The 16,085-nt window shown below is 41.6% G+C and overlaps 1 protein-coding gene across 2 annotated transcripts in view; it reads right to left on the bottom strand.

Moving 5' to 3' along the window:
* Positions 1 to 15,855, bottom strand: part of MAP2K6 (mitogen-activated protein kinase kinase 6) — a 50,029-nt gene extending 34,174 nt beyond the window's left edge. For both annotated transcript variants that reach the window (XM_073682527.1, XM_073682528.1), the window contains exon 1: positions 15,479 to 15,855. In XM_073682527.1, the coding sequence (XP_073538628.1) occupies positions 15,479 to 15,500 (22 nt within the window). In that variant the 5' untranslated portion in view covers positions 15,501 to 15,855. The remainder of the gene's footprint in view (positions 1 to 15,478) is intronic.
* Positions 15,856 to 16,085: the final 230 nt, after the last annotated feature.

Genomic DNA, 16,085 nt, shown 5'->3' with positions numbered 1-16,085 from the left:
AGGCGTTGTGCATGGTGGCAAAAAAACACAGCATTCCAAGAAAAACACTTGCTACCCACAGTAAAATTTGGTGGAGGTTCCATCATGCTTTGGGGCTGTGTGGTCAATGCCGGCACTGGGAATCTTGTTAAAGTTGAGGGACGCATGGATTCCACTCAGTATCAGCAGATTCTTGGCAATAGTGTTCAAGAATCAGTGATAAAGTTGAAGTTACGCAGTGGATGGATCTTTCAGCAAGACAATGATCCAAAACACCGCTCCAAATCTACTCAGGCACTCATGCAGAGGAACAATTACAATGTTCTGGAATGGCCATCCCAGTCCCCAGACCTGAATATCATTGAACATCTGTGGGATCATTTGAAGAGGCTGTCCATGCTCGGCGACCATCAAACTTAACTGAACTGGAATTGTTTTGTAAAGAGGAATGGTCAAAAATACCTTCATCCAGGATCCAGGAACTCATTAAAAGCTACAGGAAGCGACTAGAGGCTGTTATTTTTGCAAAAGGAGGATCTACTAAATATTAATGTCACTTTTCTGGTGAGGTGCCCATACTTATGCACCTGTCAAATTTTGTTTGAATGCAGATTGCACATTTTCTGTTAGTACAATAAACCTCATTTCAAGGCAGAAACATTACTGTATCCAACAGTTATTACATATATCAAACTGAAATAGCTGTTGCAAAAACACCAATTTTTATAAAACATTAAGCTTAAGATTAATAGGTGTGCCCAAACTTTTTCATATGACTGTATATGAAGGGTTTGGTCACTTTAGAAATACATTTCATTACACATCTAACACTCCTCCAGAGCGCAATTCATCTTTCTTCTATTTGTTGTAGGAAACCGTAAATGTGTCACCACATACACTATAATGCAACGAGAGTTAATTTGTTCTATGTTTTTACTGAACAGTGTCTACAATTATATTTGAAAAATATTGACCAATTGAACAAGCAAGAAATGCTTGGAGATATCAGCTCTGCAGAATAGTGAGCACAGCTCTGGAGTATAAAACAGAATGTACAGTGCCTTGAAAAAAGTATTTATACCCATTTTATCACATCACACCCACAAACAAATGTATTTTATTTGGATTTTATGTGATGTACCAAAACAAAATAGCAAGTATTTGTGTGCAAGTGTAAATGAAATTATACATGGTTTTCTAATTATTTTAAAACTATAAATCTGAAAATTGTGATGTGCATTTGTAGTCAGCCCCCCTGTAGTCTGATACCCCTAAATAAAATCCTGAGTGACCAATTGCCTCCAGAAGTCACACAATTAGTAAATGGAGTCCACCTGTGTAATTTATTCTCAGTATAACCACAGCTGTTCTGTGAAGACCTCAGAGGTTTGTTTGAGAACATTAGGAATCAAGCAGCATCATGAAAACCAAGGAACACACCAGACAGGTTAAGGATAAAGTTATGGAGAACAGTAAAGCACGGTTAGGTTATAATAAAACGAGCACAAGCTCTGAACATCTCATGGAGCACTGTTCAATCAATCATCCAAAAATGTAAGGAGTATGGCACATCTGCAAACCAACCAAGACATGGCTGTGCACCTAAACTGACATCCCAAGCAAGGAAAACACTAATTAGAGAATCTGCCAGCAGACCCATGGTCACTGTGGAGGAGCTGCAGAGATCCACAGCTCAGGTGCAGAATCTGTCTACAGGAAAACTTTTAGTCGTATACTCCACAAATCTGTTTTTACTAAAAGAGTGGCAACAAGAAAACCATTTTTGAAAGCAAGCCACAAGAAGTCCAGTTTACAGTCCTCAAAAATCCATGAAGGGGACATAGCGAGCATGTGGAAGAAGGTGCACTGGTCAGATAAGACCAGAGAACTTTTTGAGCTAAATACAAAACGCTATGTGTGGCAGTAGATTAACACTGTACATCACCCTGAAAACACCATCCTCACTGTCACACATGGTGGTGGCAGCATCATGCTGTGGGGAGACCTTTCTTCAGGAGGGACTGGCCCATTCACAGGCCAGGCCCATTGAGAATCTGTGACAAGACATGAAAATTGCTGTTCACAGACGCCTCCATCCAATCTCAATGAGCTAGAGCGCGTGTGCAAAGAAGAATGGGCAAAAATTTCAGCCTCTAGATGTGCAAAGCTGGTAGAGACAGACCCTAAAATACTCGCAGCACTAATTGCAGCGAAAGGTGGTCCTACAAAGTATGAACTCAGGGGGGCTGAATACAAATGCACATCACAATTTTTAGATTGATATTTTTTTAAATAAACAGAAAACCTAATGTATAATTTTTTTTAATGTGACAAATACTTGATGCTTTGTGTTGGTACAGCACATAAAATCCCAATAAAATACATTTACATTTTGTGGGTTTAACTTGAAAAAAAATTGGCAATTGCCCAGGGCTCACACTTCTTTAGGGGCCCTCAGTAGTTACAACAGAAACATTACTGATAAGCAATTCTACATTATCAGTGTAGTGCGTGCCTGCGTACATGCGGGTGCATGTGCTTGCATACCTGCGAGAGCATGTGTGCGCCGTGTATGCGTGTTTGTGCATACAAATGTATGTATGTATGTATGTATGTATATGTGCACACGTGTGTAGATGTATGTGTTCTATGTATATACATGTGTATTAGAGATGAGCAAATCTAGCAAAATTCTAATTTGCCTGTTTGTGCAGATTTTCCTAGGAAATTTAATTTGCAAAGAAGTTATTCTCCACAAATTCAAGCTCCCTTATTCTAGACTGCAGCACATAATAAATGTCACATGTAAAAAAAAAAAAAAAAAAAAAAAAAAAAAAATGAAATTCAATCCTCATACTAAACCGCTCACCATCACCCATCCGGTCCTCGTTTCATTTTCAGACCACGGCTCCTGTTAGGCCCTGACATCAGTGTTTGGACAGGCCATGAGAGGTTGTGCGCATGCACCCCCAAAGGTCATTGCGCACACAGTGATGTCATGATGCCCTGATCTTTCAGGTCAGGGCATCGTGACCTTTGCAAGAGCATGTGCAGAAACCTCACCTGTCTAGTCAAATCTGGAAGTCTGGGCCCAGTGTGAGATGCCTGAGGATTTCAGTACAAGCGGCGACAATTGGAAGAAGATGCGAACGAGGACCGGACAGGTGACATGAGGATCAGAGGGGCTGGAGAAGTTCAAGGTCAAGTGAGTATTAGGATATTTTTTATTTATTTTTATTTTTTTTTTTTTTTTTAACACATTTGTATGGCCTTTTATTGTTCAAGTTACAGCTTTTGCTGTATCCGGTTTATGGATTTTGCTTAATCCACATGAAAGCAAAATTGCAAAAAGAAAAAAAAACAAAACTGCATTTTGGCGAAGGCAGATTTTTGTAAAATTCGAACAGAATTCAATTCCACACGTTTGTGTTCTGTGAATACATATATGTGTGCGCGTATATATATATATATGCGTGTATAATATGCAGTGTGTGTAAACTGCAGATGTGCGGATGGTAACATGACACATTTATGGGGACAGATTGATCTATTAGTGATCGTTCTATAGTCATCATTCTACATCAGCCGGTATAGAGTGGCCGATAAACAAGCGTCTAACGACTACTGTCGATTGCGTTAATGGCCTGAACTCCGCAACCTAAATACTAGTGCGTTCACAAGGGTATGCAGCACCACCAGATGCCCCTTGAATAAGCCACTTATATATGTATACACTGCACAGTAGCACTCATAAGGCAACTACAAAGTTACTGGAGTGCTACTAACCTCCTTGATGCAAGAGTCAATAGCAGAAACAGAATCTAGGGGGTAAGACAGACAAGGGTTCCCTCTGTCAAACACCCGCTTTCCCAAATCAAAATTGATGTGGTGCCAATGAGTTGCCATAACCTTTACTCACCTTACTTCATAATTGAGCAAGTATGGCTGCTACTATTAACCGGCCAATGTGTATGGCTGCTTCACCAAAATGATCATTCACCAGACGATCATTCTATCAACAAGTGTTCAACCACGAGCCTACAGCTGGCCATACAATGAGATCCCTGTTGGCCAACTGTTAATTTAGCAGGCCTCCATCTCTCTGGTTTCCCCCCATACAAGAGCGCTCAGCTTGGCCAAACATTCATGAGCTGTCTACATGGAGATAGGAGAAAGCTATGGCCCTTGTAACTCTGCCATCATATTATCAGAAATGGAAAAATTGGATCAGGCATTGAAATTCCAACATGCCCAAACCTTCTCAACTCCCAACGTAATCTGCTGAGTAAGAGTTGAGAGGCTCCCATACACATCAGATGGTTGGCAGGTCACGCTCAAGGTGGGGGAGGATTTAGCTGACTTTCATCTAATATGTATGTAGGCCTTAATTCCATCTAAAAAAAAAAATATATATATATATATATATATATATATATATATATATATATATATATATATATATATATATATATATATATATATATATATATATATATATATATATATATATATTATATATATATATATATTATATATATAGCTGACGCGCCCCTGGGCCTGTGTCGCGCTGCGTTGCGCACGCGGGAGCTTACCCGAAGCCGGATCTGTTGAGGGTTGTAGTCTCGTGGCGGTGACCCGGTCCGTGCCCAGGGAGTCAAACTGAGCGGCGATGTATCAGCGGTAGATGTTGGACGACTACGCCACCCGTTGAGTACAGCTAAGGAGCTGCTGCTGCAGGGCAGACCGCTGAGGCCGGTGGTAGGATTGTGCAGCGTGATAGTATAACCCCCAACGGGAGGGGTATGGCCTCAGGGCAGCCGACGTGGATGATGGGGGTAGCAGGAACCACTCGGAGACGGTACGGTGTAGTTCAGAGTCTTTACTGGTGACAAAGATAGACCCTCCCGGAGTACTGGCTAGCGATTGGGGCCTGGTCAGTCCTTGAGCAGATGGGATCTCCCCTGGCCAGGCGGAGTTGTAGGCCTCCCAAACTAACTGTACTCTTCTGGCTACCTTGCTAGAGACAGGTATAAGTAGCCCACGTCCCTCAGTGTACCGTGTGGTGCTCACCCGTATGGCCGGTGACTCGGGGCCGTCGGGTTTCTTGGCCAGAGGACCTGGAATCCCCTGCCTGACGGATTCTGCTGCTGGGTAGGAGTTAGTCCCCACAGCCTCGGACTCCGGGTCCGGTAAGAAATCTTCTCAGTCAGGGCGAGCTCTGCAGCTGCCAGCCCCTGACTCCTTGTAACACTGCTCCCACAGAGCTCCTGATGTTCTGTTCCTATATTTGCTTCTTTTCTCTGTCTCTACTTCTTCTCTACTCACTAACCCTGCCTCAGCCCTAGGTTTATATAGGGGAAGTTCTTCCCCTCCCAGGACTGGGCAGGAGGTGTGGCATGCATAGGATTCCTGACCAAGAGACCTCCCACCTGCTCTCAGACATAACATTGCTGTTACTGTGGAAACCAGATCCCTGGGGTGCCACATAGCCAAAAGGAGAACCCAGACAACTTTCTGATAGACGTCACAAGTATTAAAAGTACTTTACTGTAAATCAATATGCCGCAATGCATCTGCTAACTCACTCACTGCCAAAGGAATAAAAACTTAGATCATGAAAGGAAACCAATTTAAGGAAATAAAAAAGGTTCTATGTGGTTTTCATTTTCTGGACAGTTCCTATATCAGGTATCTCAAATCTTTTGCCCCTGCTGTCATGATGATACCCGCTACATAGGGAAATCCTAGTAGAAGAAAAAAAAAAAAAAAAAAAAAAAAAAATGCACCGGTATTTCCATTAGTAGGTACTAATATTCCCTTGAAGTACGCTTTTAAAGCCAATCTGTCAGGATTCCTTGCAACTCATGATGTGACATAGGGAGGGGGTTGCAAAGATGAGGGATATGTAGTTTTTAATGCAGGTTTCTCTAGTGCAGCTCTAAGCAAACTTTCAAATGCAGTCCCACCTGGACCATCCCACAAGATACCAAAGGGGCCATCCCACAAGATACCTGAACAAATACTAGAAAATGGGAACAACTAAAGGAAATATCCTCTCTGACAATTCCTTGAAATTTCCCCAAAAGCAGTATAAATAAAAAAAAAAAAAAAAAAAAAAAAAAAAAAAAAAAAAAAAAAATGAAGAAAAGATCATTTTGATAAGAATATTCTGATTGAGTTTTTGCAGAGTCTTCCCCATGAATCTTAAAAATTATCTTCAGCTATAAAACACCAAGGGACTGATTCGGTGTTTACTACAAAAAAACTGGCGTAAAAACTCTATGTTGGTACATTGTGTTTTTCTGCATTTTTTCCAGCAAAAAAAAAAAAAACGCAGCATTTCACCGTACCAGCAAAGTGAAAGATTTCTGAATCTGAAAATGTTTTATTTCCTCGCAGATTTTAAGCAGTTTCACATCTGCAGTGTCAAATGTTTCAGCGTTTTTCACCTATTCAAATGAATGGTAAGAAAAATAAAATAAAAAACACTTCAGAAACACAAGCAAAAACGCATGTATTTTACGCATCGTTTTTCTTTCCAACACTCCAGTATTTTCAGAAGATTTTTATGCACATAAAATTATGCACATAAAATTATAAAGACGCAAAATTGTGCACAACATGGAGTGGAGTATCAAGCCCATCTAATAAATTAACAGTAACAAGAATCCATTTGAATACTGTGCTAGACTGGGGCAGAGCAGAGCGACTGTCAGCCCCGACGTGCTGCGGCGTGATGACGTCAGCACGCTACTGACCTCATCACACGGCTGCCGGGGTCGCAGAACTGTTGAGGACACGATGGACACTGGTAAGCGCTCCATGGAGGAGCTGAAGATGAAATGTGCTTTCATTTCAGACGAGGGTACATTATGGGGCAACGGAACAATTGGAAAATAGGGGGCGTATAGCAAGGAGCAGTGAGGGCATTATGCAGAGGGGCAGTGTGTGGAGGGGGACCATTATGCAGAGGGGCAGTGTGGGGGACCATTATGCAGAGGGGCAGTGTGTGGGGGGGGGGGGACAATTATGCAGAGGGGCAGTGTGTGGGGGGGGGGACATTATGTGCAGGAAGCATAGTGAGGAGCAATTATTTATTCAGGGGCACAGCATGTGAGATATTTTGATTTATGGGGCAGTATAATGATACTTTTATTTTAAGGGCATCGTGTTGGGCAGTGCTGCTAAAGACGGAGAAGACAGAAGAGGGAAATCTGCATAGACGAGCATAGAAAAGAAGGAGAACTACTCTAATCAGAGAAGATGTCATCTAAAAAAGGTACCGGGATGTAAATGTTTATTTGTGATATGGACTATGTCTCATCAGCACTGTGGTTCTGGTATGGTCCACAGTCTGATGATGACTGATAGCTCCCAGTATCTACTTACCATAATTGGGAATTATAGGTTCATGCTGACCTAACATTGCAATTGATCACTGTACTAAGCTTGGTGCTATCTATGTACATGCACCGGCGGTGGGTTCCGGCACTGCACTCATGCACCGGCGGTGGTTCTGAATTTGTAGATATGTAGCAATCCACAACGTGCTTCGTGGCTATGTAAAAACTTAATCTCAAATCTCTAAGTTTTGGGGATTTTTATGAGGAGGATTTTTCGAGTTTTTGCTCCCAAAATCCTCCTCAAATACTCAAAACTTGGTTCTGGTGATGTATTAAATGTACTGATGGCGATTCTGGTTATGTATTCATGTACGTACCCATTTAAACTCTTTTGCAGCCCTTGGGATTTTTTACGTATGGCAATGTGGTCTTTGGACCAAAAAATGTTGTGCACCCCTGGTCTAGACTATAACCATAGGCCGGGAGAATTTCTACTAACACTCCCCCAAATTCCGACAATAAAAACAACTTTCTAATTATGTTGATCTTAACGATACAACCTCGACTTAAAGTGTTGTTTCTGCATTGTAATTTTTTCTATCCCCATGTTCAAATAGACAATTTTTTTTCCAAATCAGATACAAGAGTTTTTTTTTGTGTGAGACATTATATATATATATATATATATATATATATATATATATATATATATATATATATATATATATATATATATATAATATGTGTATATATATATATATATATATATATAATATGTGTATATATATATATATAATATGTGTATATATATATATATATAATATGTGTATATATATATATATATATATATATATATATATACATACATACATACATACATACACACACATACACAGTACACAGTACACAGTACAGACCGAAAGTTTGGACACACCTTCTCATTTAAAGCTTTTTCTGTATTTTCCTGACTATGAAAATTGTACATTCACATCGAAGACATCAAAACTATGAATTAACACATGTGGAATTATATAGTTAACAAAAAAGTGTGAAACAACTGAAAATATGTCTTATATTCTAGGTTCTTCAAAGTAGCCACCTTTTGCTTTGATGACTGCTTTGCACACTCTTGGCATTCTCTTGATGAGCTTCAAGAGGTAGTCACCGGAAATAGTCTTCCAACAATCTTGAAGGAGTTCCCAGAGATGCTTAGCACTTGTTGGCCCTTTTGCCTTCACTCTGCGGTCCAGCTCACCCCAAACCATCTCGATTGGGTTCAGGTCTGGTGACTGTGGACGCCAGGTCATCTGGCGTAGCACCCCATCACTTTCCTTCTTGGTCAAATAGCCCTTACACAGCCTGGAGGTGAGTTTGGGGTCATTGTCCTGTTGAAAAATAAATGATGGTCCAAGTAAACGCAAACCGGATGGAATAGCATGCCGCTGCAAGATGCTGTGGTAGCCATGCTGGTTCAGTATGCCTTCAATTTTGAATAAATCCCCAACAGTGTCATCAGCAAAGCACCCCCACACCATCACACCTCCTCCTCCATGCTTCACGGTGGGAACCAGGCATGTAGAGTCCATCCGTTCACCTTTTCAGCGTCACACAAAGACACGGTGGTTGGAACCAAAGATCTCAAATTTGGACTCATCAGACCAAAGCACAGATTTCCACTGGTCTAAGGTCCATTCTTTGTGTTCTTTAGCTAAAACAAGTCTCTTCTGCTTGTTGCCGGTCCTTAGCAGTGGTTTCCTAGCAGCTATTTTACCATGAAGGCCTGCTGCACAAAGTCTCCTCTTAACAGTTGTTGAAGAGATGTGTCTGCTGCTAGAACTCTGTGTGGCATTGACCTGGTCTCTAATCTGAGCTGCTGTTAACCTGCGATTTCTGAGGCTGGTGACTCGGATAAACTTATCCTTGGTCTTCCTTTCCTGGGGCAGTCCTCATGTGAGCCAGTTTCTTTGTAGCACTTGATGGTTTTTGCAACTGCACTTGGGGACACTTTCAAAGTTTTCACAATTTATCGCACTGACTGACCTTTATTTCTTAAAGTAATGATGGCCACTCGTTTTTCTTTACTTAGCTGCTTTTTTCTTGCCATAATACAAATTCTAAGGCTATGTGCCCACGATGCAGAAATGAAGCAGAAAATTTCTGCAGCATTTCTGCATCTCCCTGGCAGAAAAAAAAGCATGCAGATTGTGCATGCGTTTTTCCTGCAGAATACATGCGGATCCACATGCGTTTCCGCATGCAGATTGACAAGCACTTTCCAGGCGATAGCATCACTTGGAAAGTGCTTGACAACTAGGTCACACTGTATAAATCCATGCAAACAGCATGGATTTATACAGTGTGAACCGTAAAAATTAAAACAAATAAAGCTATACTCACCCCCGATGCCCCGGCGTGGCTGCAGCGCTGGTTCCCGGCTGCCGGCATATCGCGAGACAGAGCGGTGAAGGGCCTGCAGTCACATGACTGTGACGTCACCGAAGGTCCTTCAGCGCTGCTGGCATTCAGAGAGAAGACGCCGGACAGGTGAGTATAAACTTTATTTGTTATTTTATTCTTTTTTTTACAGGTACAATGGTACCCAGGTCTGGATGAGAGTCTCCTCTCCTCCAGAACTGGGTACCATCCGCACATAGAGACGCATAGAAGCCGCTTGTAAAAATGTACAGTCGCGGTTTCTGTGCGTCTCAATGCAAGTCAATGGCGGGAGTTCCGCTGCACTTCCGCAAAATTAAATGACATGCTGCGGATTTTTGTACGCAGCATGTGCATAGAACATGCGGAATCCCCTTGGGGACCATGGGGTGCGGATTACCTAGCGCTTTACAAGCGTTTCCGCTGCGGAAATTCCGCAGCATAAACGCTTGAAAAATGCTACGTGGGCACACAGCCTAACAGTCTATTCAGTAGGACTATCAGCTGTGTATCCACCAGACTTCTGCACAACACAACTGATGGTCCCAACCCCATTTATAAGGCAAGAAATCCCACTTATTAAACCTGACAGGGCACGCCTGTGAAGTGAAAACCATTTCCGGTGACTACCTCTTGAAGCTCATCAAGAGAATGCCAAGAGTGTGCAAAGCAGTCATCAAAGCAAAAGGTGGCTACTTTGAAGAACCTAGAATATAAGACATATTTTCAGTTGTTTCACACTTTTTTGTTAACTATATAATTCCACATGTGTTAATTCATAGTTTTGATGCCTTCAGTGTGAATGTACAATTTTCATAGTCAGGAAAATACAGAAAAATCTTTAAATGAGGAGTTGTGTCCAAACTTTTGGTCTGTACTGTAATATATATATATATACACACACACACATATATATTTTTTTTTTTTTACATTTTCCCTTACTCAATATGATATGAATGGTGTCATTCAATACTACAAGCACGGTAAAATATATGACCATTTTCCTTAAGACCCATAACTTTCAGATTTTTCCATCAATGAAGTCGTGCGAGGACTTGTTTTTTTGTGTAGCGAGCTGGTTTTCCAAACCGCAATTATGACGTATGTGTGTGTCTATAATATATATTTTTTTTTTTTGGTTTTGTTTTTTTGATTTACATTGAGGTTAATTGGAGTTAATTTTATATTTTGATAGACCGAATTTCTACAGAAGTAGAAATACCAAATATGCGGTTTTTGATTTGTTTGTTGTTTTTTTTTTTTTATTATTCTTTACATTTCTTTAGTTTTAATTAGGGAAAAGGTGGGTGGTTTAAATGTAAAGTTTTTTTTTTTGTTTGTTTTTTTTTAAATGTAAAAAAAACAGAGGAAAAGGGAAAAAAAAAAGTATAAAAAAAATATATAATAAAAAAAAAAAAAAAAATTGGTATCTCTGCTTCCGAAAAAGTCTGGTCTATCATAGTATTAAATATATATTTATTACCGGTGATCGCTCGTACTATATACTGCAGTACCATAGTACTGCTGTACGCAGTAAAAATCTTTGTGTTCTAAGACACCCTCAGTAGGTCCCCCCAACTGTCATGGAAATCCATCAGTAACCAGAGATCGTAGTGGGGCCGGATCGATAAGCGCCTGAGTGACCGCCCTGCTGGATAGCAGAGCTTAAAGGCTGCTGTCAGTGATTGACAGTAGCGGTAGCACCAATCTTCCACAGAAGGAAGACAACACCGTTTCACCAGCAGCAGGACCACTGCAGTCTGTGATTAGTTGCTGATCGCGGACCACGGTAAGCACTCATAGGCCGCAGCAGTCGGAAAGTTAACATCTTCGTCCGCTGCTTTGCAAAGGTTCAGTCTTTTCTTACTTCTTTTAAAGGGGTTGTCCACTACTCAGACAACCCCTTCTCTATCACTACATTTCCCCCCAAGTAAAATAATAGGATCTATACTCTCCTCAGGGGCTTGTGCTGTTCCAGCAGTGTCAACACTAACTCTCCAGGGACTCACGTGACAATCAGCGGCCATTTCACTCTCCCCTCTTTTAGACAAGTCATACATCGGTAGGATGCACGAGAGCAGCCGCAGCTCCGACTTCTTCCGGATGTCTGATTTGACCAAAGGAGGGGAGAGTGAAATGGCTACTGACTGTCATGTGAGCCACGGAAGAGTCAGTGCCAACACCACTGGAACAGCACCAACACCGCTGGAACAGCGCCAGAGGACGGTATAAGTGCTATTTTGTTTGGGGGAAACGTGATTGACAAGGGGTTGCAGAGTAATGGACAACCCCTTTAAGCACTTCCGAAACCATAAAGTGGTTAAAAGAAGTGGTATGTCCAATCTTGGGGTGGCTTCCGCTAATTATGGTTTATATTATAAGGAAAAAAAAAAAAAAGACACGGACAGCAAAACTGACAACGAAGCCGTTTCAGGAAAAAGACAGCCGACTTTTCCGTTTTTGGCGTTGCCTAGGAAAATCTCAGCAGTTCCGCCTTCAAGATAAAGATGTCGTGTGCACAGACTCTGATTTAGAGGCTGGTAAAAGGGATCTTTGAACATCAACAGAGGAAAAACCTAAAAGTGAGATATCGCTCAATCCCCACTCCAAACAAAAAGGGATTAAGACCCCTTTATCACCCTACATCAGCATATCTAAAAGCAGAGTCCCTGACATTTTTGGCATTCAGCCCAGTAAGAAAAAAAAAAAAAAAAAAAAGACCAAAGAGGCAGCACTAGTGCAGCAAGAGATTCCAAAGAATGGGAATTATTTTGATATATTACAGCATTTACCTAAATTTGCCTCCATTTTGTCCGATGTCGTTCACGATGACAATATTTAGATTTCTACTGCTCCATCTCCCATATATATGCATGTGAGCATGTATGAGTTTTCACAGGAATAAGCCACTGGTAGACAACAATGAGGTGGTTTCTCTCTCCTGAAAACAAAAGGATTGGGCATGCTGAAATCCAACATGCCTAACCTTTCTGTTCCACAAAAAAGTCAGGACACCCTCATATCATTTGTTCGGCGCCACTTACCTCTGCATCCATAATGAGGTCACGTCTATACCTTCCTAACCACATCGAAAAGGTACCATGCACTTGCCCTAATGATGAGCAGCTCCAAAAATTGCCTTGTCTACACCTTGGCAGGTGTCGTGCACCCGTCCTAATAACAGGTGCTGATTGCTCACGTATTCTGGCAGAAAAAGAAGTCACTGGCGCCACTTTCTACTCGATGTGGACAGGAGTGATTACAGAGCGTCCACTGCCCCGGCCCCGATGACTGAAGCCAAGCAGCTGCAGAGGGAACTAGTTCATTTTCTCCCTGCGGCACCTCTTCCCATTAGATTGCTGTCCATATATAAAATGCCATTTACCTGCACATTTCCACTATATCTGCAGGAATTATCTGTTTTGGGGAGGTTTCTGCCAACCGGTTTCGAACTTATGACCAATTTCAGCAAGACTAGCAGACCAAAGTGTACGACGGGTTTTCTGACTCCTCCTGGTGGCAAATATCGTGCAAAGGAAAAAACGATGGGGCATGTTAGATTTCAACATGTACAATCCTTCAGTTTTTAGGGGAGATAAGCCGCCACCAGAGGTGTATGGCAGCTGCTTACTCCACTGTCCCTGTTAAAGCCTTAGATGAGCCACAAATGCATGTATATGGGGAGGAGTGGGGGGCGGTAGAAATCTATGGTTATGTTGTAAAGTTGCTCCTTTTTGTAGGAAGCCATTGTAGTACTCCCGTAAAAGTTTATGGGGGCTCCATATACTTACACACTACATTTTATAGAGCCTGTTCGACTGCAGATGTGATAGACCTACCCAAGAAAAACTTTTTGCGTATTAACCCTCGCCTTCCTGACTTTTTAGATACAAGTATCCCACCCCACTCCTAATTGACCCCAACCACTCATCTAGAAATAAAACACTTCACAGAGCCCATCAGCAACAGAGACTACTAAAAGACTCTGCAAACAGATTTCACATTTAATCCCACCCTCTAGTAAGAGCCCCTCCATTTTTAATTTTTTTGTGTGTATGCAATTTCATTGGCCTCCACAGCCACTCACCAAGCCTCAAGAGCCAGACTGCTAAAATAGTCTTGCTTTAAAGGCCCGTTTTAAATAGCTCAGTGTATAGGATCAGCGCCGTGCCGATCAATACCAAGGCTGACTGTGCAAAAAGGCACAAGAAAAGGAGGCCGGACAGTAATTCCAGACTGAAGAAGGTATAGAGGGGGGGGGGGGAGGCAAAGTGAGCAATGCAAAGCAATAAAAAGAAAAAAAGTTTACTAAATGCAACAATTACAAAGGGAAATGCAAAGTTTACTACATGCAATAAAAAGTCATATTTTGAAAAGATTTAGCTTTTAACTCACCCCCCACCCCCCAATCAAATAGGCTCAATCCTGCAAAACAGTAAATTAAAGAAAAAAAAAATGCAACATAAAACTAGATCCTTCAATAACAATGTGCACTCATGAGAAGCTGCAGGATAGTAATCAATGCAAAAAAAATAATGCAACGGTGCAAAATTAAAAAAAAAAAAAAATTCAATATTAAATGCCTGCAAAAAATAAAGTGTACCCAGAAAAAAAAAAAAAAAAAAAAGGATACGGAATAATCTGCCATTGTGCAAAATAAATCACAATCGTTCTCAAGCATGCAAAAAATAATGCAATGGAGCAAAGTAATATAAAAATAACAGTATATGCATGCAAAAAAATAAAGTGCACCAAGGGAAAAAAACAATACAGAATGCAGGGCAGCACGGTGGCTCAGTGGTTAGCACTGTTTCCTTGCAGCTCAGGGGTCCTGGGTTCAAATCTCACCAAGGACAACATCTGCAAGGAGTTTTGTGTGGGTTTCCTCCCACACTCCAAAAGACATACTGATAGGGAATGTAGATTGTGAGCCCCAATGGGGACAGCGATGATGATATCTGTAAAGCGCTTTGGAATTAATGACGCTATAAGTAAAATGAATAAATAAATGCGCAATCACAATCGTTCAAAAATAAAATAGTAATAAAAAAAATGCTATAGCAAATGCCTACAAAAATAAAGTACACCCACGAAAAGGGAATATTTTGCAACCGTGCAAAATAAAAATAAACATTTTTGAAAATTGTGCGTGCAAAAAATAAAATGTTAAATGCAACTGTACAAAATAACTTGTGTGCAAAGAATAATGCAACTGCTGAATTAAAAAAAAAAAAAGTGCAAAATAATAGTAAATGCCTGCAAATATGAAGTGCACAAGGAATAATCTGCAACTGTGCAAAGTAAAACTGCAAATGAGCATGCAAAAAAAAAATTATATATATATATATATATATATATATATATATATATATATATATATATATATATAAATAATGCAAAATAATGCAGGAGAAAATGAAGTGTGCATGCAATCTGGAAGCAGCTGCTGGCTTCTGCATGCAGGGGCTGTGCAGAAAGTAGATGCCAGTGCAGCCATGTCAGCTTGCACTAGGAGTGGTGATCTCCAGACTGTTGCATGGAAGCCCTGCCTTGCAGGAACTCTGCAGCAGGGCAGCCAGCAAACAGGAAATGCATCTGCAGCAGGGAAGGCTCATACTTACTAATGCACTGGCCCCCAGCTGCCTGCACTCCTGCACTCTCATATGCACCCGGGGGATTTTGCATTTGCACCGTGCAAACTCCAGAATTTGGGCTCCTCTTACCTCCTTTACCAGGCTGAGACATTCTCCCCTCTGCTTTGGCTGGGAGGGAGGGGGGAGGGGTGCACAAAAGACTTTGCCTCTCCTCTCTTCTCTTTCTCTCTAGTTTTACAACAAAGATGCAAAGTGTGCAGCTCCAGATCTTCCTGCAGAGCTGCTGGGGGTTGCAGGAGGCTGTTCCTGGATTGCACTTGCAGTGCACGGTGCTCGTCGTTCTCCCTCCTCCTCCGGCTCCGTGAAATAGATTTGCAGCACTTGCAGTTGCAGCCGAGAATCCCGGGCTCTGCACCTACGTGATGGGCCAAGGGCTGCCAGCTGAAAAGCTCCAAACTTGGAATCGGGAAGGCACTGCGCATGCGCTGTGTCTGGGGAAAGCGGGGCATGACGGGACTTGTAGTTCAAGGTGAGGCGCGGGAGGCCGCCCTTTTTTTTTTTTTTTTTAAACTACCCTCCTCTTGAATAGGATGACCTCGCTGTCCTCACTCAGAGGGGGGTTGGTTTATTGAGCGGACGTGGGTCTGCGCAGGATTGGGGGAATTTTTCACCTCAGATAAACGCCAGGGTTAGACTTTGTCAGCGGCCACGCAGAGCAATAAAGTTTTTTTGTGAG

This window comes from Phyllobates terribilis, unplaced genomic scaffold (assembly GCF_046119375.1).
Source record: "Phyllobates terribilis strain yellow unplaced genomic scaffold, ASM4611937v1 Scaffold_5__5_contigs__length_657084704, whole genome shotgun sequence".
NCBI lineage: Eukaryota > Metazoa > Chordata > Amphibia > Anura > Dendrobatidae > Phyllobates > Phyllobates terribilis.
The sequence above is the reverse complement of the archived record's forward strand: the minus strand, read 5'-3'. Positions and strand labels throughout refer to the sequence as shown.